The sequence below is a fragment of the Chelonia mydas genome, chromosome 4, assembly GCF_015237465.2.
Source record: "Chelonia mydas isolate rCheMyd1 chromosome 4, rCheMyd1.pri.v2, whole genome shotgun sequence".
In the NCBI taxonomy this organism is placed as follows: Eukaryota; Metazoa; Chordata; order Testudines; family Cheloniidae; genus Chelonia; species Chelonia mydas.
In genome coordinates this window covers 122,525,404-122,551,759 of record NC_057852.1, presented here as the reverse complement: position 1 = coordinate 122,551,759, position 26,356 = coordinate 122,525,404, and the positions used below count along the sequence as shown (strand labels likewise).

The following is a 26,356-nucleotide window of genomic DNA, read 5'->3' as shown; positions in this document are numbered from 1 at the left end:
GTATGTAGGTACAGCAGCACTTACTGCTAGTTTGAAGTACATGAAATATACAGTAAAAGTTTTAAAATGTAGAACAGTGATTTACAAGTGTCAGAAAACAACAAAATAAGGATGTATGTAGGGATTAAATTTTTCCAAGTATGGCTCTGACAGTAGAGGCCACAGAAACAGGGCTAGCAATTAGAACAATAAGAATATTTACCAGTTAATTATGTGTATGTGCATTACAGATACCTGTCTGGAATTGTTGGGTTAGTTGCTCACATTGCATGAATAGCAGGTGACAGCACCTATTATATTATATTGGCACAGAGGACCCTCAGTTCCATTGTTTTCTGTTCTCACTATTAGTGTTATTACGTTTAATATTGGTATTTCTATTGGTGTCATTCTTATTTAATACTTTTATTTCCATAACTTTTGTACTATGAGGTAGTGCCTAGAGGTCCCAATCAGTGGTTGGGGCACCACCCTGTTACCCTAGGCACTGTACACAACAAAAAGACAGTCCCTGTCCCAAAGAGTTTACAGTCTGTCTAAATCTTCATTAGATGAAGCTTCCAGAGCACTCAGAAATAGAAAGGGTCATTAAAACCATAATAATCCCTCTCCCGCACCCTGAAAATTGTAATAGTTATAGTTATGTTAGAATAAAGGGGCATCTGAAGCCAGAACTCAGAATAAAAAAAAGACAGGATGCCTGCTGGACATTTTACTCCCCTAAAATGATATGATGGAGTTAACTTCTAGTGTCTGTTGAACTTATGTTTGCACTTCTTCACACTGTGCATTCACCAATGTTCTGCATGACTGCAGTGCTGTAACATGGGACAGTACTACTGCCATCAGCTTCATGAAAACACTGGTGCTAATCCTAGACTGTATAGGAGGGCACATTAGTAAAGATGCATATAGCTAATACAATTATTCATGTCCTTCAGGTTGGGAAGATTCAGCTTCCTTTTCTTAAAGAGCTTCTATTATAGTGCAAGTTAGAATAAAACATCATGCTAGGAAAAATTCCCAATAACTAGTAGCTCATTCTGCACTTTGAACCTCATTCTGCACCACTGAACTGTGTTTTGATTTACTCTGGCAAATATCTCTTTCCAGACACAATAGGATAGAAATGTACTCCTGCAACCTTTTCTGAGTGAGTCACAGTGAGAACTTTAGAAATCAGTAACAAGACAAGACTCGGAATTCTTGGTACAATTGAAAGTAGCACTTCTGCCTTCCACTTACATTATGTGAATAACAACTAACCCAACAGTTCTAGATTGGTGTCTGCAAGCCTGCACAAGTGTTGAGATCTTCAAGGTCCCCCCTATAATAAAAAATGCACAGGAAATTCTCATTTCCTTGTACAAGTTTTATACATAAAATTGTCATTGATGGAATGAACAGTGTTCTTTATTGGTCTGAGAACTGGACTGGGAGCTGGAAGATGCCGAGTTCCAATCTCAGCGATATGTATTCACTAAGTAGCCTTAACTCAATCATTTAACTGCTCCACTTTGGTTTCCCACTACCATTTGCAAAATGAAGATAACAGCGTTTGCTCACCTTGGGGATTAATTAGCTAGTGTCCTTAAATGCTCTGAAGATGGAAAAGAGCTATGGATGTTAAATGCCGTAATTATTAAAAAATAATTTGGTTAGAACGTTTCTGAAAAAGGGTCTCCCCTCACCTCCCTCCTCCACAGAAACAAAATATCTTTGCGGGGGGGTGGAGGAAGAAGTGACATTTAACATTTTTTCCATTTTCCACAAAAAATATTAATGATTTTTGGAATTAAAAAAAACAAATTGAAAACAGTTATTTTTTTTTATCAAAAGCTGAGTGTTTGGGAAAACAAATGTAATTTACCAGAACACCTGGTTTTCAGCAAACAAAAATTGTAAATAGCCATTTCTAAAGGTTTTGATAATCTTCTCAATAACATTTTGAAAGAACAAAAAATATTAAAAAAATAAAAACGGTTCTGGTTTGTTCACTTTGAAATGAAAACAAATTTGAATGTTTTGAGAAAGTACTTTGTATTTTTTGACCAGCTCTAGTAGTAAGTTAAATATCAAAAGATGAGACTAAAATATCAAAATCTGTATTTCTACCCATAGTTCAAGTTATTACTACCAGTTTTGCCATAGTAGTGCTAATGTTATGTAACAATGTAGAAAGGATCATACACTGTGTACAATAATATAGTATGTTAAATGTAATTTCAAACATATCACAAAACAGAATTATGTTAAACTTTAAATAAAATTAAAATAGATTGCATTCTTAAAGGGCAATTCTTTGTTAAGCTAAACAGGTCAGATGTTATTTAATGAATTTATTTCATAGCTCAGGGGACAAAATAAAGACCCGAGATTAAAAAGAGTTTTAAACGGTTGCTGAAAAAGCCATAGTTTGCACAAAAAATAAATCTGATCGTACAGTAAAAAGTATTTTTAAAAGTAGTAAAAAAATGTTTTCCTTTATAGTCAACAATTCCTTGGCCTTTAACATTTTATTATTTTAAAAATCAGCTAACATTATGTGCGCCCTCATTGCTAAGGAAAGCATAGTATAAATCGCTATGTTACTATTAACTATTTTGTATGCAAGTCCTGAGACAATAAAATCATTGCAAGACGGTCTTACCTTGCACTGGATCTTGATTTAATGTCATCCTTTGCTAGTCTTTCATTACTACTTTCTTCATTGTTCTCTGATTGCTTTTGACTTGGCTGCCTTCTTTTCTCCCATTTCTTTTGCTGATTTGAGATTTCCACCTCTACTTGTGATCCATTTTCTGCTCCCAGCTGTGAACCTGAGGAATGTGCCAGGCACTTAGAGGAGTTAGACAGTTTCTGTTCTTCTCTGCCAGAATCTCTTTCTGCTAGCAAAGCAGGAGACGTTTCAGTTTTTAATGCCTCCTCTGCAGAGACTGCACGATCAAGTTTATCTATATGGTCCTTTTCTTTAGATTTTACTAAACTATAAGAAGCATTTATAACTTTTCCTGGGGAATGTCTCGTCTTTAAACCATCAATATTATCCTCCCTACTGTCTTCACAGCTGCCACAACACACACAGGAATTAATTAGACAATTTGTGGCAGCTATACTGAGCTTATGGGATTCACTCTCCTCTTCATCAACTAAAGAATCAGAAGACCCAGGAACACAACTGATAGCTACTTCTGGTGTTGTCACTAGGGATTCTGAAGTAGAGGGAGATTTGGGATTAAATATTACAGTAGCAGATATCTTCATTCCACCTGTCCTATGGGCTATCATTTCTGCTGTCTCTGCATCAACATATGTATCCCAGCCATTGAGGTATAACTGTGAATCAGGACCTTCTAAACAACTGCACGAATTTTGAATTGAGATACAAGTCATCTGTTTGCTATCTTCAATATTGTTATTATTGCTTAAATCACTTTCTGCTTCTTTTAAAAGTAAAGTTTCTTCTGTTTGATGACCATTGTCATACACTAGAGGGTCCCTGTACTGCACACTCTGCTTTGAATTGTGGCAAGGGTTATTCACCCATGCAAATGTGTCATTGTCTGAATCCAACCCAGCAAGAGCTTCTCCTGCTCCATCCAGATCATCCATAAAAAACACTCTTTCCTCTTCGTCTGTTAAGTTGTCAAAATGTTGCCTGTTAGGTGAGGTCTCTGTGCTGGAGCCATTTCTTATGCCAGGTCTGTGTGCTGGAGACTGGCATACACTTGGTGGGGAAAGCAGGGAAGACATCTCATCTCCAACCCTATGGACCATCCTATTCAGCTGTTCCAATTCCTGTTCATCATACTGCATAGAGCAGGCTAGCTCAGCCTCTGTGTTTTCAGCTTTTGCTGAAAGCTCCTCAGCAGGCAAAGGTGCAGCTAAGGCAGTTGTACTGATAGTGGGCACTTCAGGATCTGTTCTGACAGGAAAATCCACATCCTGGGATATGCAGAGGTTACGTTCCAGTGTATGCAGCTCATCATCAGTTAAGGTCTGAAGCAGATCCCTACAAAGCAAAAAATGCAGACGTTATGTTGCAGTTTGTATTCATAAAGGGTGACTGCATTACAGATCTTACTAGAAGCTTTCTCTGTCTGAAAAGAAATCCACATGAAGAATTTAGAAATAGACACAGAAAAGTATTAGCTAGCACTTGGAGCTGGAGAATTCTAAGTGCATTGTAAATTCTAATTCAGAGTACGTGTGTTCTCCTACACTTGAACCTGAGACTATGCTGGGAAACACAGAATAAAATATTCTCTCTTTTCTTGCTGCAAAAAACCAAACATTTAGTCATCTGGGGTGCAAAAATAATGTTTCACATTTTAAATATATTACTAGCTTGAATTAAAACCCCGCATACTGTAATTTGGTTAGGACACAGACACCTTCCTGAGAACTAGTCAGTGAAGGTTACTGCACTCAAGAGTATAGTTAAAATTTCCCAAGCTATTACATGGGCAGATACAAAGAATGTATTAAAAACATTAATCAATGTCCCCTTTGCAGTGCTGACTTATTGGAAATCTCAGACTGTAATTGAGAATATAGTCTAAATTACAAAACCTATTTTGAAGAAAACCTAATCTGTTCTTAGACTTTATACAATAATATATTTCTAGGTAGGTTACTATGAGCATTTTCCTTCTGATTCCCATTACTAATACATAAATAGTTAATAGTTGAGAAATTGACAGAAGACACAAGATTGGAGATTTCCCATCTTTTCTTTCCACCGCCTCTTAGTGTTTCTTTGCATTGTGATACTTTCATTTATTCCTTGACATTGTTTAATCAGCTGAAATAATATTTAAGAGTTCATGAGGTGAAAAATATTTACTGACATTACCCTTTTCAGTTCTGCAAGTAATACGGTTATTGAGCACACTATTAATCTACATTAAAGGAAAAGCTTACTTAGAAAAAATATACAACATTCTGATGAACTGAGCTGAAAAAAGAGCAGTTGCAAATATGACTAAACTAAGGAAGACAAGGTGGGGTAAGGTAATATCTTTTGCTTAGAAATATCTTCTATTGAACCAGCTTCTGCTGGTGAAAGAGACCGGCTTTCAATCTTACACAGAGCTCTTCTTCAGATCTGGGACACCAATATTATGAAGCCATTGCAGAGTTACTTCCATATCCACTTAGAAATCATGTTTTACTTACATTTAACATTTTCCATATCCAAATGATAAATGAAGAAAAGTTAACAAGTATAAGAGCCACACTTATTTTGTAAACACGAAGCTGTGTCATTTGAAGAATCCTGAGGCATAACTGGAATGGAATAATACACTACCCTTGTCTGATACTTGGCAGGACAGCAACGACAAACTGATAATCTGTCAGTACGGCAATTCCTTTTCAATATATTACTCAGCAGACCCTCTATTTTTTCCTCCTTTCTACTACTAAGTGATAATTACTTTCAGGGGTCAAATGCCCTATTTGGGAGTACAGGATAGCAGACTTTTAAGGAAACAAGGCTAGTGCGATCTAACTGATCCCTCATCAGGCGGTGTTTGAGGCTTGATTCAAAGTCCACTGAAGTAAATGAGAATCTTTCCATTGACTTCACTGGACTTTGTATTATGCCCTGAAAGCATTGTGGAGATCATAAACTTACTGGATGCTCAAAGACTTAACATTACCTTGACAATTTTGTACGTTAATAACAAGATAACAGCTCTCGACTTCACATCTTAAAACCTGATCTACATTCTTACTAATAATATCCTGATTCTGAAATGGAAACACCATGTAAAAAAAAAGTCATCTTTGGGACTGATACTTTAACTCAAAAATGCCAACTGTATTAGCCTTGAAAAAAACCAAAAGATTTCCTGGTGGCATAAATGTGTACATGTGATTTTTAGGGGCAGCACAGTCCTGTGGCTAGAGCACAGGAAAGGGAGTGAGCCACTCCTAATAGGCTTAGAAATCACTGGATGGTAGGTACTATGTAAGTGCAAAGTGCTATTATGATTATGTGTACTATCTCCATGTAGACAATGGTGTATGTTGCATTTATCTTATTTTAGGTATGAGGTATATGGGATGTAAAATATATGGGTGGAAGTGAGAAAGTGGCTTGAAACTTCGGGAGGGCCCTTTGGGTTGCTTGGAGCAGCAGTGGGAGGAGGATCGTGGAAAGACGAGTGTGTGGACACCAACTGGAGGTGATTTTGTCTGGGCTGGGTGAAATTGCCAAGAAAGGTCTCTCCATATTCCACAGACTGGTCCATCAGGCATGATAAAGATCCAGGCTTGTAAGAAGGTGGCAGTGATACTGTGACATTGCACCTCATAATGCTTTCTAGAAATATGCTTATGAATGTAAATATGACATAACTGGAATGTGTTTTATTCTAGATATGCCAGGTAACATATCTTTGCAAAGGTTATGTTCTACTGCATGTATTCATCCTATTTGTATGCATGTATCATTTTTATATCTGAAATTAAGAGCGTTGACTCTATGCTTGTATTTAAAGTGTTTGCTGCAGAAAGCACCTAAGGCAGATTTGATCAACATAGTGTGAAGGGGTTATTCAAGTAAATGGAAGTACTTGGCAAACAATGGACCTTGATAGACACCGATCCACATCTGAGCTTTCCTGGGAATGTCCCTGTAGATAACTAAGTCATGCATGGACATGTGACTTGCCCATGTAACTCCAAGACTCCATCTTGTAGCTGGGATTCTACACAGGGGGAGGGAGGGGTTTCCACCCACAAGAGAGAAACTATATAAAGTCCTGAAAGACCCCTCCATTTTGTCTTCAGCTGGCTCAAGAGGTAGCCTCTCCATCCCCAAAGGATACCTGAAAGAAACTGGAACCAAGGACAGTAACTACAGGGGTGTGAGTGATTGCTAGACCCAGACTAGAAGGAGGCGAGTCTATAAAAGAAACTTACTGGAACATCTCTGAGGGTGAAATTTCATCTGTAATCACTTTCTTACTGTCTTAGGATTAGACTTGAGTGTTTTATTTTATTTTGCTTGGTAATTCACTTTGTTCTGTCTGTTATTACTTGGAACCACTTAAATCCTACTTTTTGTATTTAATAAAGTCACTTTTTACTTATTAATTAACCCAGGGTATGTATTAATACCTGGAGGGGGCAAATAGCTGTGCATACCTCTCCATCAGTGTTATAGAGGGCAAACAATTTATGAGTTTACCCTGTGTATGCTTTATACAGGGTAAAACAGATTTATTTGGGGTTTGGACCCCATTGGGAGTTGCGTATCTGAGTGCTGGAGACAGGAACACTTCTTAAGCTGTTTTCAGTTAAGCCTGCAGCTTTGGTGGGACATGGTTCAGACCTGGGTCTGTGTTTGTAGCAGGCTAGCGTGTCTGACACAACCAGGCAGGGCATTGACGTCCCAAGCTGGCAGGGAAAACAGGTTCAGAGGTAGTTTCAGCACATCAGGTGGCAGTTCCCAAGGTGGTTTCTGTGATCCAACCATCACAGATACCACACTGGGAGAACATCTGACTCTGTGGATTATGAAAAAGAAACGGAAATGGGGCTTGAAAAGGACAGAGAGCTCTGCCAGGTGATCAGTACCAGAGTTAATTGTAAACAATATATTTCAAGTTCTGTAATTCAGTCTGTATAGAAGCTGTGGTGAATTGGAATTTCTACAATGGCCTTTGAAGGGAGGGACTGCTTTGCAAACCTAGTCCTTATAACAAGGGAGCAGACAGTAGGGTGCCCTGGGTCATAGGAAACCTGGGGTTGTGACAATCCACATATCAAAACTCCATAAAAAGAGTGATTGTAGTAAAAAAAGTCACTGAATGCAAAAAATAGACATCTCTTGGATCCATATTTATTTCTAATCAATGACTTCCATGTCAAATTTACTATGTTAAAGGTCAAACAAGATTTTTAGGACTGCCACCACTGCAACATCAACATATTATCTGAAAATAAGTCATGTTATATCTGACTCATACATCACCAGATATCACATAACAAAAACTGTAGAATCAAAATGTAGCTGGCAGCTTTAGATGATAATAACTGAGGCGGAATAAAAGACAGCACATGCTCTCCTGCAGCTCTGCTGACTGTACAGCGTTAACAGTAATAAAATACTGATTTTTTTAAAATCAGTAAACCTAAGCAGCTATGACTCAGAATAAACACTTGGATACAGGCACGTGCAGTCACCAGGTGCCATTTTTGCATTCACTTTTATAGCCATAATCACACTATGTGGATTGTGTCCTCCACCTTACACCCACTTCCCCATTTTCTCTGGCAGATTTGTTTTCATTCCATAATGCTTATTCTTCTTCTGCATAAATCATTCCACGTGAATCTTGAAGTTTAATGTTTGTTTGGCAATTTCTTCAGTTGTAAATTTGTTAGAAAAGGTACCATGCAATCTCTCTAGGGCTAATTATCCTCCATAGTTAAAAGTCAATCTTGTTATCACGATGTATTATAAAATTTAAAAAATCTGTAAGTTTACAAGTCCATCTGATAGCTAAATATTATATGAAGATCGATGCATATGGCATTAGTGTCAGTGATGAATTGGGGGTTCCGTCTGTACTACGTCTGAATTGTGAATAATTTTATGAAATTGTATGATGAAATTACTGCATCATGGAAAGCCAATGTGTGTGTGTGGATCCACCATGAATTAGCAGGGTTGTCGACATCTGATTTAATAAATGCCAGTGAAAATGACGTAGGATCAGAGCCTAAAATAGGGAAACAAGTTAAAAATTATAGTAGAACCTCAGAGTTACGAACACCAGAGTTACGAACTGACCAGTGAACCACACACCTCATTTGGAACCGGAAATACACAATCAAGCAGCAGCAGAGACCCCCCCCAAAAAAAGACAAACATAGTACAGTACTGTATTAAATGTAAACTGCTAAAAAAAATAAAGGGAAAGCAGCATAGTAAATTTTCAAAGCTGTATTAAGTCAATGTTCAGTTGTAAACCTTTGAAAGAACAACCATAATGTTTTGTTCAGAGTTACAAACATTTCAGAGTTATGAACAACCTCCGTTCCCAAGGTGTTCATAACTCTGAGGTTCTACTGTACTTAGACAAGTGAGATGTTTTCAAGTCACCAGGGGCCTGATGAAATACATCCTAGAATACTCAGGGAGCTGACTGAGTTGATTTGTGAGCCATTTAGCGATTATCTTTGAAAAATCGTGGGAGACTGGTGAGATTCCAGAGGATTGGAAAAGGGCAAATATAGTCCCAATCTATAAAAAGGGAAATAAGGGCAACCTGGGGAATTACAGACCAGTCAGCTTAACTTCAGTACCCAGAAAGATAATAGAGCAAATAATTAAGCTATCAATTGCAGATACCTAGAAAATAATAAAGTGATAAGTAATAACCTGGATTTGTCAAGAACAAATCATGTCAAACCAACCTAATTGATTTCTTTGACAGGGCAACAAGCTTTGTGGATAGAGGGGAAGTGGTAGAGGTAGTATATCTTGACTTTAGTAAGGCTTTTGATACGGTCTCACATGACCTTCTCATAAAAAAAACTAGGGAAATATAGTCTAGATGGAGCTACTATAAGGTGGCTACATAACTGGCTGGAAAACCGTTCCCAGAGAGTAATCATCAGTGGTTCACAGTTAAGCTGCAAAGGCATATTGAGTGGGGTCCCACAGGGATAAATTCTGGGTCCGGATCTGTTCAATATCTTCATCAATGATTTAGATAATGGCATAGAGAGTACACTTATAAAGTTTACGGAAAATATCAAGCTGAGAGGGGTTGCAAGTGCTTTGGAGGACAGGATTAAAATTCAAAATGATCTGGACAAACTGGAGAAATGGTCTGAGTAAACAGGATGAAATTCAATAAGGACAAATGCAAAGTACTCCATTTAGGAAGGAACAATCAGTTACACACATATAGACAGGGAAATGACTGCATAGGAAGGAGTACTGTGGAAAGGAATCTGGGGGTCATTGTGGATAACAAACTAAATATGAGTGAACAGTGTAACACTGTTGGAAAAAAAGCAAATATCATTCTGGGATGTATTAGCAAGCGTGTTGTAAGCAAGACACGAGAAGTAAATCTTCCACTCTACTCCGTTCTTATTAGGCCTCAACTGGAGTATTGTATCCAGTTCTAGGTGCCACATTTCAAGAAAGATGTGGACAAATTGGACAAAATCCAGAGAAGTGCTACAAAAATGATTAAAGGTCTAGAAAACATGACCTATGAGGGAAGATTGAAAAAAACTGGGTTTGTTTAGTCTGGAGAAGAGAAGACTGAGAGGGGACAAGATAGCAGTTTTCAAGTACATAAAAGGTTGCAACAAGAAGGAGGGAGAAAAAATTTTCTCCTTAACCTCTGAGGATAAGACTAGAAGCAATGGGCTTAAATTGCAGCAAAGGGAGTTTACGTTTTACATTAGGAAAAACTTCCTGTGAGGGTGGTTAAGGACTGGAATAAATTGCCTAGGGAGGTTGTGGAATCTCTGTCAGTGGAGATTTTTAAGAACAGGTTAGACAAACACCTGTTAGGGATGATCTAGATAATACTGTACTTAGTCCAGTCCTACCTTGAGGGCAGGAGACTGCATTAGAAGACCTCTAGAGGTCCCTTCCAGACCTAAGGTTTTATGATCTTTCCACCAGGCCAAAGATAGCGGTGAGTGATCTGCCCTACTCAAATTAAGACAACTCAGGACAATGGGTATGCTCTACTTGGGAGACTTCTTCCTCTTGTCTGAAGGGAGAGGGATTTGGGAATAATGGAAAAATACCCAAAGGCAGAACAAAAGCAGATGACCCCAGCAGGAGTCCATGAATGGACTCATAGGGAGAGCTGAGGAGAGGGGTAGAGCCATTTTGCACCAGAGTAAGAGGAGGAAGACTGCTGTGGGGCAGGCTAGGCAAGAGAACAGGGGACCCTGCCTCCCTATCTGAACACATGGTACCCCAAGGACTCCCAAGAGAAGGGGAGTTAGTGAGGGTTATTGTGTTCAGGATGTTTTATTGTTTTGTATGATCTATACTCCCCTATGCTTTACATGATTAAATATAAGGAGCACGAAGACATTAGACTGTACAAAGTGTGCGTGTAGACTGCATCACAACTCCTGCAGGCCCTTGAGAGAGTTAAACTGTAAACCAAAGCTTCACATCTTTGGGGAGGAGTTCTGGGATAGTGCAGTCTTTAAGTACTGGAGAGTATGAAGGCTCAGCACTGTACTCAGAGGGGCTAGGCAGCTGGACAGGAGATTTCTACACTCAGGGAGGGAGGGTGCCAGATAGAAGGTCTGTGCACTGAGAGTGTGCCTGGGGACCCTCAGGTTGGTGTCATGACTGGACTCCAGGAGCTTCAAACACACCAGTGATCCAGAGCAGAGGCATGTATTCCCCTCACAGCAATCCTAGTGGGTGGCCAAGAAGGGGCTCTCACTAGGATCTGTGACAGTGTGCTCACAGAGTATTCCAAAGATATATTTATTTAATGTGTGCATAGTCGTCTAGCCAAGTGATAGCATCTTCAGTGCCGTGATGCAGTTCGAGGCCACCGCTGGCATTCATCGACAATGTGCATCATTGTCTGTGTTGCAAGACAGCCGCACAAAGGGCTGTCATGAAAGCCCCAGCGATACTGGTTGGCTTCACAGAGACCTTGCCTGATCCAGAACCTGTTCAACAGGGACCATTGGCAATGGGGCAGGTCAAAACCACGTGGGCAAATTGTGGGGTCGGCGACGAGGGACTGGTTGGGGATTATAACAGATATCCATTCCTCTCGCCAGAGTGTTTCCGCCCTAACATCCTGGCATGGCGGATGAGACCATAATGGGTGACGTGACGGCAAACGTGCAGCTAGTGGTTTAAAAAGATCATTGTACAGCAGCAGGCTTGAGTTGGTGAGTATTTTCTCCAGTAACTTGCCAGTGGCAATTTCTCGTCTGATATGAGGCGGAGCGATATTGCTCAGAACTGGGAGCCATGGGAGTGGAGTCGGATGCAGGTATTTGTAGGAGTATTTGTTCAGAGCTCTCTCTACTTAACAACTATCCAAATTTTTCCACAGACTAAGAATCTACTTTGTTTTCATGATCCTATTTTGCTCTTACCAAGTCAAATTCTCAACTGATGTAAACTGATGCAGCTCTATTGACTTCAATGGGGTTATTTACAACAGCTGAGTATCTCAACTATGTCCCGCTGGAAGCTTATCTGACGTTGTCAAAGCTACTCTAAAATCACATGCATATCTACATTGTTGCTGTAAAGAACTCTGCATTTACCAACAGTGGTCACATTACAGGATCTGAATTCTTTCTTATTCCAGGTATAAAGAAACATGGTATGATCCAAAACAAATGAAGTCAACCGAAAGACACCCATTGAATTCAGTCAGTTTGAATTAGGCCCAGACTGCACTATCTGAGATACCACAGTCCGATAAATATTGACTTATAAAGTATGACCACTTTAGTTCCAAAATTATATCAATTAAAGCACTTTACATGATGAGACTCACTGTTTTCTATGTATAATTTCATTGATTGTGTTCCCCCGTTTGTTTGTTTTATCCACCTGTTGATTATAGCCTTACACTTAGATTTTAAAGTTTTGGGGCAGGCATGGCCTCTTTGTTAGATATCTGGATAATACCTAGCACAATGGGGCCCTGGCCTCTAAGTGCTAGTATAATACAAATAATATCTAATTTTTAAATTCTACATATACACATATACATACATATGAACAAACACACCAACGTATACCTATACACCTGAATAATACTGTGTCTAAATATAAATTATAAACTTTTTGCATGCAAATTGAGAGGATCCTAATGGAGTTACACCTAAAAGGTAGTGTATTTTATGCATTAAATTTAAAATATGCAGTTAACTAACCATCGCTGGACATTGTTTCTTAGAAAAATTCTTTGCAATATAGAGCAGTAATTATCCTCAGTAAGAAGATGAAAGAGTTGTTATACAAAACCTGTCAGATTAAATTGGGTAATCTTCTGTTGCCATTACTTCAATAATTAGAATGGAAACAATTTATGTCGTAAACCTGTTAAACAAATTGTTCCATGTCACCAATTCTAAACATATCAACAGAAGTTTTATTATAAACTGAAATTGCTTTCACTGTGAAAGGGAACCATTCAGCTAGTTCTATTTTTCCTTTGCTCTGTCTATGAAAAATTACCAGGATTTCAGAGATACTTTTCAGATACTAAATGAAGCTTCTTTTTCTTATAAGATACAGGCAACTGAATAATGGAAATACTTTTTCACACAAGACATAATTAGGCTTCGGGATCCATTGCCATATGAAATCACTGAAGCCAATAAGTTAACAAGATTAAAAAAAGGAATTGCATATATATCACGAATGTCCAGAGTTGTTTATAATTATAAACAACAACTTCTGGAGGGGGCATTAAACCTCATGATTCAGGGATTAAGTTAAATTGCTAACCATTAGAGATCAGGATGAGACCTACTTCAGGGGGCTGATTATCCTACATCTGCCTGCTGCACGGTTCTTATGCCTTCCTCTGATGCTTCTGGTACTGGCCAGTGTCTGGCAGTATACAGGAGTAGATGGGCCTCAGGTCTGATCCAGTATGCCAAGTCCTATGTTACTATGAAAAAAATAACATTGGATCTTTCTCTCTCGCCTTGTTTTTATCATTCACAAGAAATGAGTAAGTAGAGCACTTGAAAGCCAACTCTGACATTTTCATTATATTTCCTTTTTATGGTGGACTTGAAAAAAGATTGGCTATAAAAGTCACTTTGGGGGTTCTAATCTGCCTTCATTCTAATTGACACATTATTACATGAGGGCAAATTATATTTGGAAAAATAAAGAATATTTGTCTTCTGCTGTATACTGCAGATGAGCAAAAAATAAGCAAGATTCTTAAAGTGTACTGTGGTTGTTATGAGCTATAGTTACTCTACCTATTGCAAAAACAACAGAGCCTTTTGCACAGCTGGCAGAACCCAGGCTAAAGAACTTGCTCCATCAGTGGTCTGGAGCTGGCTGGCTGCCCAGCCCACAAAAAGGGCAGAGTAGCTGAAGAGAGGATGAGGACAAGGCAGCTAGGAGATTAATTGATTTCACACATCTTCCATGCAGCCTCCATCAGGTTGGCTTCTATGGAGACCTGTCCAGAATTTAAAGTTCCCTTCCCTTCAAGAATAGAAGCAATGGTAATTTTGATTGCTTTTTTTCTCTGAGGGTCAATCCTCCCTGTATGTAGCTGTTCCCATAGGAGTAAGACGTGGGTATGAGTGCAAATTGCAATTAACTGATCTAGCCCTAAACCCCACCCTCCAGAAACAGACCTGATATGCACCGTTACCCCCTCCACCCTTCACAACTAGGCTGCATATGGCAGAAATCCAAAATCACCCAAACATTCTGAGATGGGAATATAATGTATTACATTTTCATTCACAGTAAATGGTATGAAATGGATTCAGAGGTGTTATAGTATTTATGATGTACCGATCTGATTATTAGGGGCTTGATCCTGAACCACTGAAGTCAATGGGAGCCTTGCTGTTGATTTCAACGGGCTCAGGATCAAGCCCTAGGTGGACACAGAGCTTTGATAAAAGATTAGAGATAAACATATCTGCAGAATTTTAGATCTGGCTGCAATTACTCAGCAATGACAGTGTGTGTATTATCTCTCTACTTTTGTGCGGAGTAACTGTATGTATCCAAGTTAATATTAATATAATTATAATATATGCATCTTATATGTGTCTCAATTAGAAATTTAAAACATTCTGTTTCCTGGCCTACAGCACCAGAACTTGAAAAAACAATTCTTTTTGCTAATAGTATACAGAGTAGGATAATTACTCCTAGACTAATTTTCAGAGGTGCTCGATATCTACAATTCCCACGATTCCAAAGATGCCTTTGCACCTTTGAAAATCAGGCAATCCAGCAATAGGACATCAAGGAGAAGAATATAATGGATTTATCTAGCCAATAGACACTTTACTAATCCAATAGCTATACTGTAATTTTATAATAGCTAATGGAGCAGTGTAAACCCAGTGTCTGTTATTTCCTTTAATGAACTTCAACATGACAGGTGTGTTATAATCATACAGTAAGCATTTCAATAAGTCTTGTGTTTTGTTTTATATTTAGAATGAAAATCTAATTGGCTAACAGGTAAAGAATATTGAACTTTATACTGAAATTTGATAGGAGTCAATAATGTGCTGCAATAATATGTTGGTTTTTATAGTCTTACAACAAGCATTGTATTGCAATACAGCATGTGAGCATTCTCATAGTAGAACACACCAAAGCCCATTCTATTGCCCTCATTCACTGGTGACAAAGCCAAAGTGTAGCTGGAGGGTGAGTTAACGTCTGACTGCTGGAAGGAAATACAAGTGCCCCATCCGACTTCCCCCCTTGATCTCCTTTATCTGTCCCCCCGAACCACCTCACTGTCCAGTAATTGCAACCCAGTGAGTTTAAATCCACCAGTCACAAGGCAAAGAAAGCCCATGAAACAACCCCAAGGCAGTTACTCAGAGGGGAGGGGGAAGGAGATGGAGCATCTTCCCTTCCTACTGCCTAAGTGCTGAGGACCCTGCAAACCCAGTGGAGATGGCTCTATTGTTGTTTTTAATGAACAGTGGTGATGATAGAGTTCATCAGGGACGTTGCTGAAGGGGCAATAATTGCCTGATTGGACTTAACTAGCTAGACTGCTAACCACATCAAAGTTTATACATACTGTAATTTCACATAGTTTATGTACGATTTGCTTTGATTTTCTGTGTGTTCACTAATAAATATTGCTTCACTGAAAATATTTTGCAAACTGGCTCCAGATAATTTAAATCTGGACCTTTTCCTAAGAAGCAGTATATTGTAGTCTCCAATTTGACACAAAACTCAGATTTTGTTAGAACTGACATTTTCAAAACTAAAGATTGAGCTAAAGGTTTTCCATTTTTAAAAAAGATTGCATTAGAAATAGTTGTTATTGAACAAATATACATTACCCTGATATGACTGCAACCCAACAATTAAGATTTGAAAAGTTGAAAATGAAATGGACTAAGCAAAAACAAAAACTGATTTAACTGATTTTATTGTCTATATTGTAAAATGTGAATAGTAGACAAAATGTACAAATACTGACAAGTAAATTAGATTTTAAACATTATCTCCATATTAATTTAAGGGGATGTGAGCAACTTAGATTAGGATTTTTTGTTGTGGTTGTGTACTGGAAGTAAATAGAACTTTTTGTTTTAATGCAACTTTAATTGGACTTCAAAATTCAGTAAGCACTAAATACAAAAGACTGTATTTTCAGGATTTTATTCTAGATAAAGAGTATCTAGGTAAAGAGTACCTTATTAATTCTGCATCTCAATAATTTGTTTCTTCATGCCCAGCTTTCTTAAATCAATATCACTACAAAGTAGTAACAGTAATATGTATTCATTTCAGCAGTGAGATACAGGATAACTACCCAAAAGATCAATATTGTGCATGTACTTGCATATCTATGGTATGTGTCTTCTAGACAGAGATTTCAGGGGAGATTTTGTGCTTAACTCCCATTGACTTTCCATGGGAGTTGGAAATCAATTTGTGTATTTGAAAATTTCCTCCATCTAAATCTCACAAACTAATAAAGTATCATTAACTTAAACAGAGAGAAAAGTGGATGAGTACTTATGGTAATTAAGTCTCACAGATTAAGAAAAGATCAAAATTGTAATTTTATTTATACATATCAATGTCCATACAAAAAGAACGAGGAGTACTTTGTGGCACCTTAGAGACTAAAAAATTTATTTGGGCATAAGCTTTCATGGACTAAACCCCACTTCATCGGATGCATGCAGTGGATCCATGAAACAATGTCCATACAGTTCAACATAGCATATAATAACCTGATTGATTTTAGTGTCAGTATTGCAATTTACAATCACATACTGCTTCTGGCTACAGAAAAACCTAGTCCAACATATTTTTCTTCTTTTCATAATAATGCATGTTAAAGAAAAATCTAGACAAGGTAGATGGTGCTCAAGGAAGAGCAATAACAAAATTAAAGGTTTTCAAAGATGTAAACAAACAGGAGGAGGGAAATTGGAGGAGGGAAATTGGAACATACAGAGAAGATTAGCATGGCCCCTGCGCAAGGATGACACGCAAATCTGAGATACTACCTAGTCTGTCTCACATTGAATAGATCCAGGCTACGGAACACATTTAAGGGAAATGGTGCAAGCTCCATCGCTTAGGACATTTAAAACTAGACTAGACAAAACACTAAAAATACATGTCTAGATTCTTAGCTTGTGCAAATCAGTATAGCTCAGGTGAAGTCAATGAAGCTTAGCCACTTCACACTGGTTTACAATCTGGCCCATTCTGTATTGAACAATACTGCATATGCAGGATAAAGGAATAAATGACCTATTAGAGAGATTCTCAAACTGTGGTCCGTGAACGAGGTGGAGCGCTTCCATAAAAACAGGGAAGCATCTGCTCATTGTTAAGTAGGGCTGCTTTCTGCTAGTTATAGCCTAATCCTGGATTCTTTTAGGGTTTCTAGAAGCTTTTTTGATAAAGTAAACACAAAAACAAACATCTTTCTGCACTCTGCACAGTCCCTTTGTTAGCTTCATTTCTCTGTGTTTGTGATGTACTGTAACCTCAGTTGTGATCAAATTTTGGCTAAACATAAAATTCAATGAATGGCAAACACATAGGGGGATAGAACCATACTGCAAAATGATCTAGAAAAATTTAGAGCAGTGGAACCCGTGTGCAGTGTGAGGACATTCAGTACTATTAAAACATAGGCTTACATTTTAAGAAGTTTCTAGTGATTACGAGCCTCAGTATTTCAGCTGAGACACTTTAAAGGGTCCTGATTTTTTGAGGTGGAGGCTCAGCAACTCTGAACATCAGGCCCCTTTAAAAAGGTCTCAAATTGGGCACCAAAACTGAGGCACCCAAAATGAACAGTCACTTGAAAATTTAGCCCCTAAGGGCCAGATTTTTAAGGGTATTTAATGGGATTTTCAAAAGCATCTAATTGCCTAACACCTATTGAAAACAAGGAGTTTTAGGCACCAAGGTGCTTTTGAAAATCCCATTAGATGCCAAAAATACCTTTAAAAATCTGACCCTAAGCTCCTACACCCAGAAAAAGTGTTTAGACAAAAAGGGAGGGAGGTAACCAACCATCTCATTAAAGTGAGGTTAGCTCTATTCCTTCTTCCTGATGTAGTCCTGTTATTACTTTTAATTAAACCAAACACTATAGTTTCCAAGAGAGTTATTGGGATTTGGCCGTTGGGAAAGGAGGTGTGCAGGAAATGATCTATTATTTAAAGAAGTGGTCCACAATATGGAAAAGTCTGATAACCACTAACCTAATAGAAATTACAGATGGAAATAATCTAATAAATCACTACCTGTGTATTGCATCATATCATACTGAGTTAAACAAAAAATATAAAATAAATGTAATTAAAGCAGAAACACAACAGTTAACGAAAACTATAAAATGTCTAGATTCAATATTGCAGCCATCCACCACCTATCATATCTATTGAAAATAAAGAAAAACAAACATAATAAAATGATTCAAGGGAAAAAAAAAGGGTAAAAAAGAACTGGAAGAAATTGAGAAAAGACCAGAGTAAAGAAAATCCGCTCAACTGACTGCTGGGTACAAAAAGATACACATGGGGAAAAAAAGGTAAATTATGGTAACAGAGTAAGCATAGAAATAGTTTTTGAAACATTTTCCTTTTTATGCGTAATTTTCAGTCCTCTCATATTCACCCTACGAAAGATGTAATTTCAAGAAACAGAAATCTTTTATTACTTGCCTTATTTTCCTTAGCAAAGTGTGGAAGGGTCTGAAAAGCTCAGACATATCTTCTGGCTTGCGGTCCAAGTTCAATGGTCCTTCAGAATAAACTACAAGCCCACTGTATTTAAGACACACAAACAAAATAAATCTTTTTATGACACTTGGACAGAGTACAGAATCAGAAAACCATCAATAAACAAATATTTGAAATTATATTCAAGCTGCTGGTTGCATAATTATGCACAATTTTATGTAATTATTTGTTCTCTCTAAGATACCTTATTTTTCTTTTATTTGTAAGAAGTTACAGACATTTAACAGACTACAATGAATTTGGTTCCTTTATATGTGGGGGAAAAGCTATCAAACCATACTACAGAAAGAATCCATTGTTTACTTCATTTATTTAACTGACTTGGAAAAACTAAAAATGAGTGTTTAGAAGAAATTAATAAGTGAATTATCAGAATATTTTGGACTCTATTGTCCCAAGATACATTCTAACTTTCTTCTTCTTTCTATTCTAAATAGGTTCTAGACAGGTGGTTTGACCCCTCTGAGTGCCAGTGCTTCTTAGTATTTGTGATTATATCAGCCTCTCTCAATCAAATTAAAATACAGAATGGTAGAAAAAACATCTGTGCTAGGAAAGAAACATGAAGCTTTATAGGATGTAACGTTTCCATACTACCAGGCTACTAATTTAACTAACTGCTTGTAGGAAGTTGTCCTCCAAAGAAAGGAAGCTTTAGTCTTGATCCTGCTTATGCTTCACTTTAAGCATGAGTAGTCTCATTGATTTCAATGAAACTACTTACATGCATAAGGGTTTGTAGGATTGGGGGAGGGTCTCAGAGCCCCGAGCGGGAACATGTACACAACTGTAAGCCCCATAGTGTGAGCCCAACTCAGCTGACCCGAGCTCTGAGACTTGCTGCCACAGAGTTTTTGTTTTGTTTTGTTTTTTGCAGTTTGATATTCTTAGTTTGCAAATATTCATTACTTTGAAGGCAGCCTTCTTAAAAGACACCTAAGCTTCAGGATGTTGTTGATTAATTCCAAAGGGGTCTGAATCTCTGACAGACAGACTAATAGAGGCATTCAGCACAATAATAATAATAACAAACTCACTTTTTGCCCCCTTTTTTGTTCGTTTCCATCCAGCTCTGCCGTGAATGGCCAGCTGAAGATCTTCTGAAACACTCCAGCATGTATCATAGGCTGATATAATCACAAATACTATGAAATCCCACTGGAGCACAAAATCAATATATGGGGGAATCACTTGAGTGCTATTTCTTTGCTTTCTGAGAAAATGCTGCTATGTTTCTTGTGTTTACAACTAAAGATGGTACAAAACAATGAAGTAATTTATTTTGAAAATGCCCAAGAGGAGTTGTTTTGTTTTTTTTTTAAAAAAAAAAGGATCTGTCTGTCACTCTGCAACTTTAGTTTGGGCCTCCATGTATTAGTGAAAATCTTTTTTTACTGTCCTGTTACCAGCAAGGTCCATTCTGTAACCTTTCATCAGCAATGGAGCTAGCCATCTGAGTTTTTAGTGTCAATATGCCAAAAGCCAAGGTTGTTTATTGGGGGCAATCAACACAACTCTGAACATAACAGATTTTTTTCATTCTATTTGAAAGTCACCTTTCACAAATCCTTTCTGGCTGAAGACCTCAATTCTCCAGTTACTGTAGACACAATTTTAATTCTTTAGTTTCTTTATTTCAGTAGACAGACTGCTATCAATGAACTAATTGCTGCTGACTCAGGTACTAAAGTCTTGTCTAGAAAAATAAGCATTACCTTTTCTCTGGAAAGAAACTAGAGTCTGCTCAGGCTAAATTTTTAACTGCTGCAAACCCATGTTCATTGGGCCAGTAATTATGTTACACAATTAGCACCTTTCAGATATGTCTGAAAGATAGGTTCTGTCTGAATTTCTTCAGGGAGTGAAAAACTATAGAAGTTAGATGAGATGGAGATCTTAGATTTCATGCAACTCGTTGGTGATATAATAAACAAGAGAAAACTTCATGGAAATGTTTCATTCTGAAAGCAATCAAATATGAATTTTTGCCACTTGGGAAAGGGTGAGCCATTTTATGTTGTTTTGCTCATACATTTTTATGAAACTTATTTCAGGTGAAATACTTTTTTTTGGACAAAGCCACTCTCAGGCTACTTCTACACTATACACCACTTTCGGTGCAAAAAGCATAGTGTGTTGTGTGGCTACACATGTCATTGAAAGTCACTGGTAGTGGGGAAAGGCTTCAGTTGTTCCCCACTGCCACCATAGCCTTGCCCTGCGACAAGGAAAGGCTCTGACAGGGGGTAGGTAACAGGGGAAAAGCTCAGACTTTTCCTGCTGCTTCACCCCCGCCAGAGCCTTTCCCCACCACTGGAGTCTTCCTTTCCCTGTGGCAGAGGAGAGCTCCAGCAGCAGGAAGCTGCCAGCCTTTCCCCACTGTCCTCTACTGCTGGAGCATTTCCCTGGTACCAGAGTAGTTTCCTGCAACGGAGAATGGCTTTTGCACTGGGGCCTTTTCAGTGGAGAATGGCTCCACCATGCCATCCATGTACACCACATGCCACCGAAAGAATCCTGCAGTGTAGATGCACCCTCAGAGCTCAGTCCTGCCAAGAGTTGAGTACTCTGGCCCTGTTCAGTGGGACTGCTTACATGCTTCAGTGATTTGCTGGATCAAGGCCAGCGTGCTCTGCACCTTACAGGATCAAGTTATCAGGCACATTTTTGCAATATCTCCGTACACTTTCTGCCTTCACACACACAGACACTTCTGCTTGAAAATACTTTCAGGAAGTTTTGTAAAAGTTTTTACAAATTAAGAGAGAAAATATTGTGAAGCAAAGATGAGATATTTGGCCCAAATTTCTACTAACATGAGGCCTTTGGACTGTCTCACTTTATTATGACTCACATGCCTTTAAATACTGGAATGAGATACACATTTCATTTTTCATAGCCTTTAATTCTAGTAGACTGAGGTGGAATAAGCTGAATTCATTTAGTCTGCTCCCCTCAAATGGGTTTGTTCCTCAACAAGTTCCTCATTAGGATTTTTAACTGTCGATTATTAGGATTAACATAATATTGCGATCTCTTATTAAATAATTTAAAAACATTCCTCTGAGTCATCCAGCATTAGATGCAGTTTGCGTTGATTGGCATTGGTCAGTATGTTATTTTTCAGTTAGTTTATTACTATTGTATGTGTTCCTAGAGAACTTAAAATGGACAGACATTTATAAATAAAAAGATAAACATTAGAGTTGCCATGCGAGTTCCTGCCATTCAGCATAAGGATAGTCCCATATGTCTTTACAAACTGAATGGCAGCAATTATTGTTCATCCTCTAAAACATTAACACCATGTAGTAGAATGTCTGGAAAAGTGGTTCATTATCGACGAGTCTGAAGAAGAGTTATTATCCAAGTTATAGTCAATAGGCACTTCTCTGGCACCAGGTGATATGGGACTTCACATGCTTCCCCTCCTTGTGGCAGGGGAAAATGGGAACTTTTGAGGGGATTTAGAGGAACCACTTGTATTAAAATTTTAGGATGAAGTTTACAGCAGGCTAGAGAAAGTGCCATGGGTGCTTTAAGTGAGGAAATTACACCTTTAAATCCTAGTGCATTGATGGGAGGACAAACTTTTGAGGGTTTTACTGCACTGACAACCAACAACAAATATAAATATATAAAGACAGACACACCCACTCCTACCCTCCTTGGAATGGCAGGGAAAAAAGCATTACATGTAACCTTGTCCAGTAGTATGTAATCAGAATTGTGAGAGAAACTGGACTGCAGAGAACTGGAGAATGCTGAATATTTTTAAATGGATCAAGTGATAACATAATATTCAGTATGGTGGAACCACTCTCTCCAGTTCTTTATCTCTCTCAATGTTATGACTAGTAGAATTCTAAGGGATCTTTAATAATGATTTAGTCCAGCGGCTCTCAAACTGTGGGTTGCGACCTCATTTTAATGGGGTCGCCAGGGCTGGCTTAGACTTTCTGGGGCCCAGGGCAGAAGCCGAAGCCCAAGCCCCACCAGCCAAGACCGAAGCCTGAGGGTTTCAGCCCTGCATGTTGGAACTCAGGTTATAGGTCCCCTGCCTGGGGCTAAAACCCTTGGCTTCAGCTTCCCCCACCTACCCCCGGGTCGTGGGGCGCGGGCGGGCTCAGGCTTTGGAACCCCGTCCTGGGGTCATGTAGTACTTTTTATTGTCAGAAGGGGGTCGCAGTGTAATGAAGTTTGAGAACCTCTGATTTAGTCCATTGCTTCCTCCCCACACTCCTATATTATATTATAAATTGACCTAATTATTCCCAAACCAGCATTGACAGAGCACTAGCTAATCTATGCTTCAAATCTCAAATGATGGTAATTCCACAACCTTTACAGGTAACTTGTTGCTCAGCTGTTCTTGTAGCTAATGTTTTCCTAATATTTTAACCAAAATTTCCCGTGCAGCTCATTAATCTGCTTTACAAATCACACCCCTCTGGCATGATTTGCCAGGCTGTGTAGACAAGCCCTAAGTTTACAGGCATTCAGCGTAAGAATGTATTGTATAGTAGCTGCATTTCATGCTACTTCACCTACCATACACAATGCTGCATTGCTGGGTGAATTGATCCCTACAGATTTTGTCTCTCTGCCAGTCCAGATATCCAGCTGCATCTCACCCTATCTATCAACAGTTGCTAGAAAGGAGGAGATTTTTATTCACTAAAGAAATACAATATGCTAACAAGCATGGCACCTTCTAGACATATCTTCCTAGATTTTAAGTTTTATTTCTCTACAGTCCAGACATTAGGCCTACCAGTATTCAAGGAAACTTTGTATCTGGATGATACAATTTTTCAGGAATATCAGCTGGAGGTGATGCATGTTTTCATCTCATTGTCTGTTCTGGGAGCAGCCAGATTGATTTTTAATCTGGGATTGGCAAAGGCCATTTCTCAGAGCGTCTTTGGTTTTCCAGCCAGACTAGATATATTTTATTTTTTTGTATGAGTTTTCCGCCCGCTACTGCAGACTCTAAATGGTGTTTAACATGATGAGCAGTCACTTTCTCATAGTCTTGCTGACTTTTGATGCTCAGATGAATTTATTTAGTTAGTTAGTTGTGACATTTATAGGCACAGTACTCTGCTTAACAGGAGCAATGAACCAGAGTGATTTCCCAAGGAGAAATTTACACTTGCAGGTATGAGGTTTCTTATTTTCTAAGTTATTTTAATACCCTGATGCAAACTTTAAAAAACCATAACATTTATGAAAATGCAGTAATGTAGCCTTGCTTCCTTTACTCCAGAGAAATTGCTGTCTTATTAAATAAACAATATCCATTAGGGAGCATTCATCTTGTTCATTTCATATGTGCTATTGTGATAAACTGATTTAAGTGGAAAAGCTTGCTCCACCCAGCAGTCTGAGCAGAAAAATTAAGGGCCAAGAGGTAACATGCCATTTTTCTGATTCCATCCAGTTGTATACAGTAAACACGTTCTAGAAAGAGGTCTGTACCTCATTCACTTTTTGTTACACTGTACTATGCTAGTAGATTCCATGGCAGGTCCCTTTGGTTCTAGTATGTATCACGAAGGAAACTAAATGGTTACTACTGAAAATCAATTTTTCATGGATCCATATGATAAGGCTCTTACTTATGCAGTGAGGTAAAACATTTGCATCTAAAGAATTTATTTATAAAAGATGAGTGTACAGTACCAAGTCTGGTTTGGATGATGTGATGTTCTAAACCCCTTCACTTCTGCATTTCCTTCTGGGGGGATGACTGACCAGCTGCTCTCAGTTCCTAGTCTGCATAATTAGCTGCTCTGACTTTTCTCCATTTGGCACTTGTTGCTTTATTAATGCCACTCCTTGTTAATTCCTTTGTGATCTTACTGCCTTTTCTGATTCTTTCTTTGAAAGAATGTGCTCATAAAAATCAGCTGCAAGCAGGTGTGAAACAATGAACACTTTGCTATGTGACTTTACCAAAAAACTTTCAATAAAATATTATTCATAGATAAAAATCAATGTAAAAGTTATAAATACTTACCATACAATGGCTAATCTTGGGATGGTAAACATTAATGCTGGTTCATAGTCATCAATCATATCCTGAGTGAGGTATCCAAGCTTTAAAGCTCTAGGTAAATAACAAAATACTTGTAAATCATTTTTCAGAATGTTCTCAGCTTATTAGCTGTTCATAAATAAATTTGAATAATTAAATAGGAAAAACTATGGAAAAAATTAATGTTGTGATGTAAGCCAGGCGAACTGAGGAAGAAAATTCATATTTAAAGCTCACTCTACATTAACTCTGTCTCTTTTAACTATTATCAATCCCACTCCACCTAACGGAAACCAAATGGCTCAATGATCTCCACTCAACTCCAAGATGCAAAATTTGCAAAGAGTAGGAAGAAGCCCTGTATATATTTAGTGAACTTCCCCCGGTGACAGATGTGATGCCATGATTTACTGCGAAAGGCAGTGTTGGAGAGAGTCCATCTCAGTCTCTCTGTTGATCCTTAGCTGTAGAAGGATGGACAAGCCATTCCTGAGGAGTTGCTGGTGATGAGCCATACCTGAGGAGATGCTGTCCCCTTGTGGACTAGGGGACACAGGGTACACCTGGTGCCTTGTGACCTGCCCCCACCACCACCAAAGAAAGATGTGGAAGACCACCCCAGAGGTGAAACATAGCCACATCCAAACAGACCTCTGAGTAAGTCCCTGCTCAGAATTCCCATGTCTCTCATCCTTTCCTTCTCCCAAGCCCATGTTTCCACCAGGCAGCCATTGTCTCCATTTTTCTTTGGCCAGACAATCTGACTACACAGCAAAAGAATGCCAAAAGTGAAACAGTGTTTGCATGCATATTAAAATACCATACTGAAGGAGGTAAGATCATTGCTATTGAATGACACAAGATTCACAAACTGCTTTGGTATAATCCATAACCCCATGTATACACATGCACAGAGCAAACCTCTTGGTTTTAGAATACTGGGAGGCTGAATCCATTGTCATTTAAAAAAAAAGTATAATTTAAGACTTCCCAATGCAACGAAAAACAAAACCAGTTTTCATGGACACTCTCCTCCCCCAGGACTATCTTTTCACAAATTTCAACTTTGTACTCCAAACCACTGAGTCTTTAGAGCTGTCCAAATACAAGGCACAAGATTTTTTTCTAATAAGAAAAGGAGTACTTGTGGCACCTTAGAGACTAACCAATTTATTTGAACATAAGCTTTCGTGAGCTACAGCTCACTTATGCTCAAATAAATTGGTTAGTCTCTAAGGTGCCACAAGTACTCCTTTTCTTTTTGCGAATACAGACTAACACAGCTGTTACTCTGAAACCTTTTTCTAATAGGAGAAG

General features: G+C 38.4%; 1 protein-coding gene and 1 pseudogene across 1 annotated transcript in view; one reads left to right on the top strand and one right to left on the bottom strand.

The window, feature by feature from the left end:
• The window catches only part of ZFYVE28 (zinc finger FYVE-type containing 28), a 285,473-nt gene that overhangs the window by 54,778 nt on the left and 204,339 nt on the right, over nucleotides 1–26,356 (bottom strand). Inside the window, 5 exon segments of the mRNA XM_043544806.1 lie at nucleotides 2,651–4,012; nucleotides 18,922–19,023; nucleotides 25,022–25,111; nucleotides 25,691–25,793; nucleotides 25,796–25,803. Of these exon segments, the coding sequence (XP_043400741.1) occupies nucleotides 2,651–4,012; nucleotides 18,922–19,023; nucleotides 25,022–25,111; nucleotides 25,691–25,793; nucleotides 25,796–25,803 (1,665 nt within the window).
• On the top strand, nucleotides 17,172–17,254 carry LOC114018536 (annotated as a pseudogene).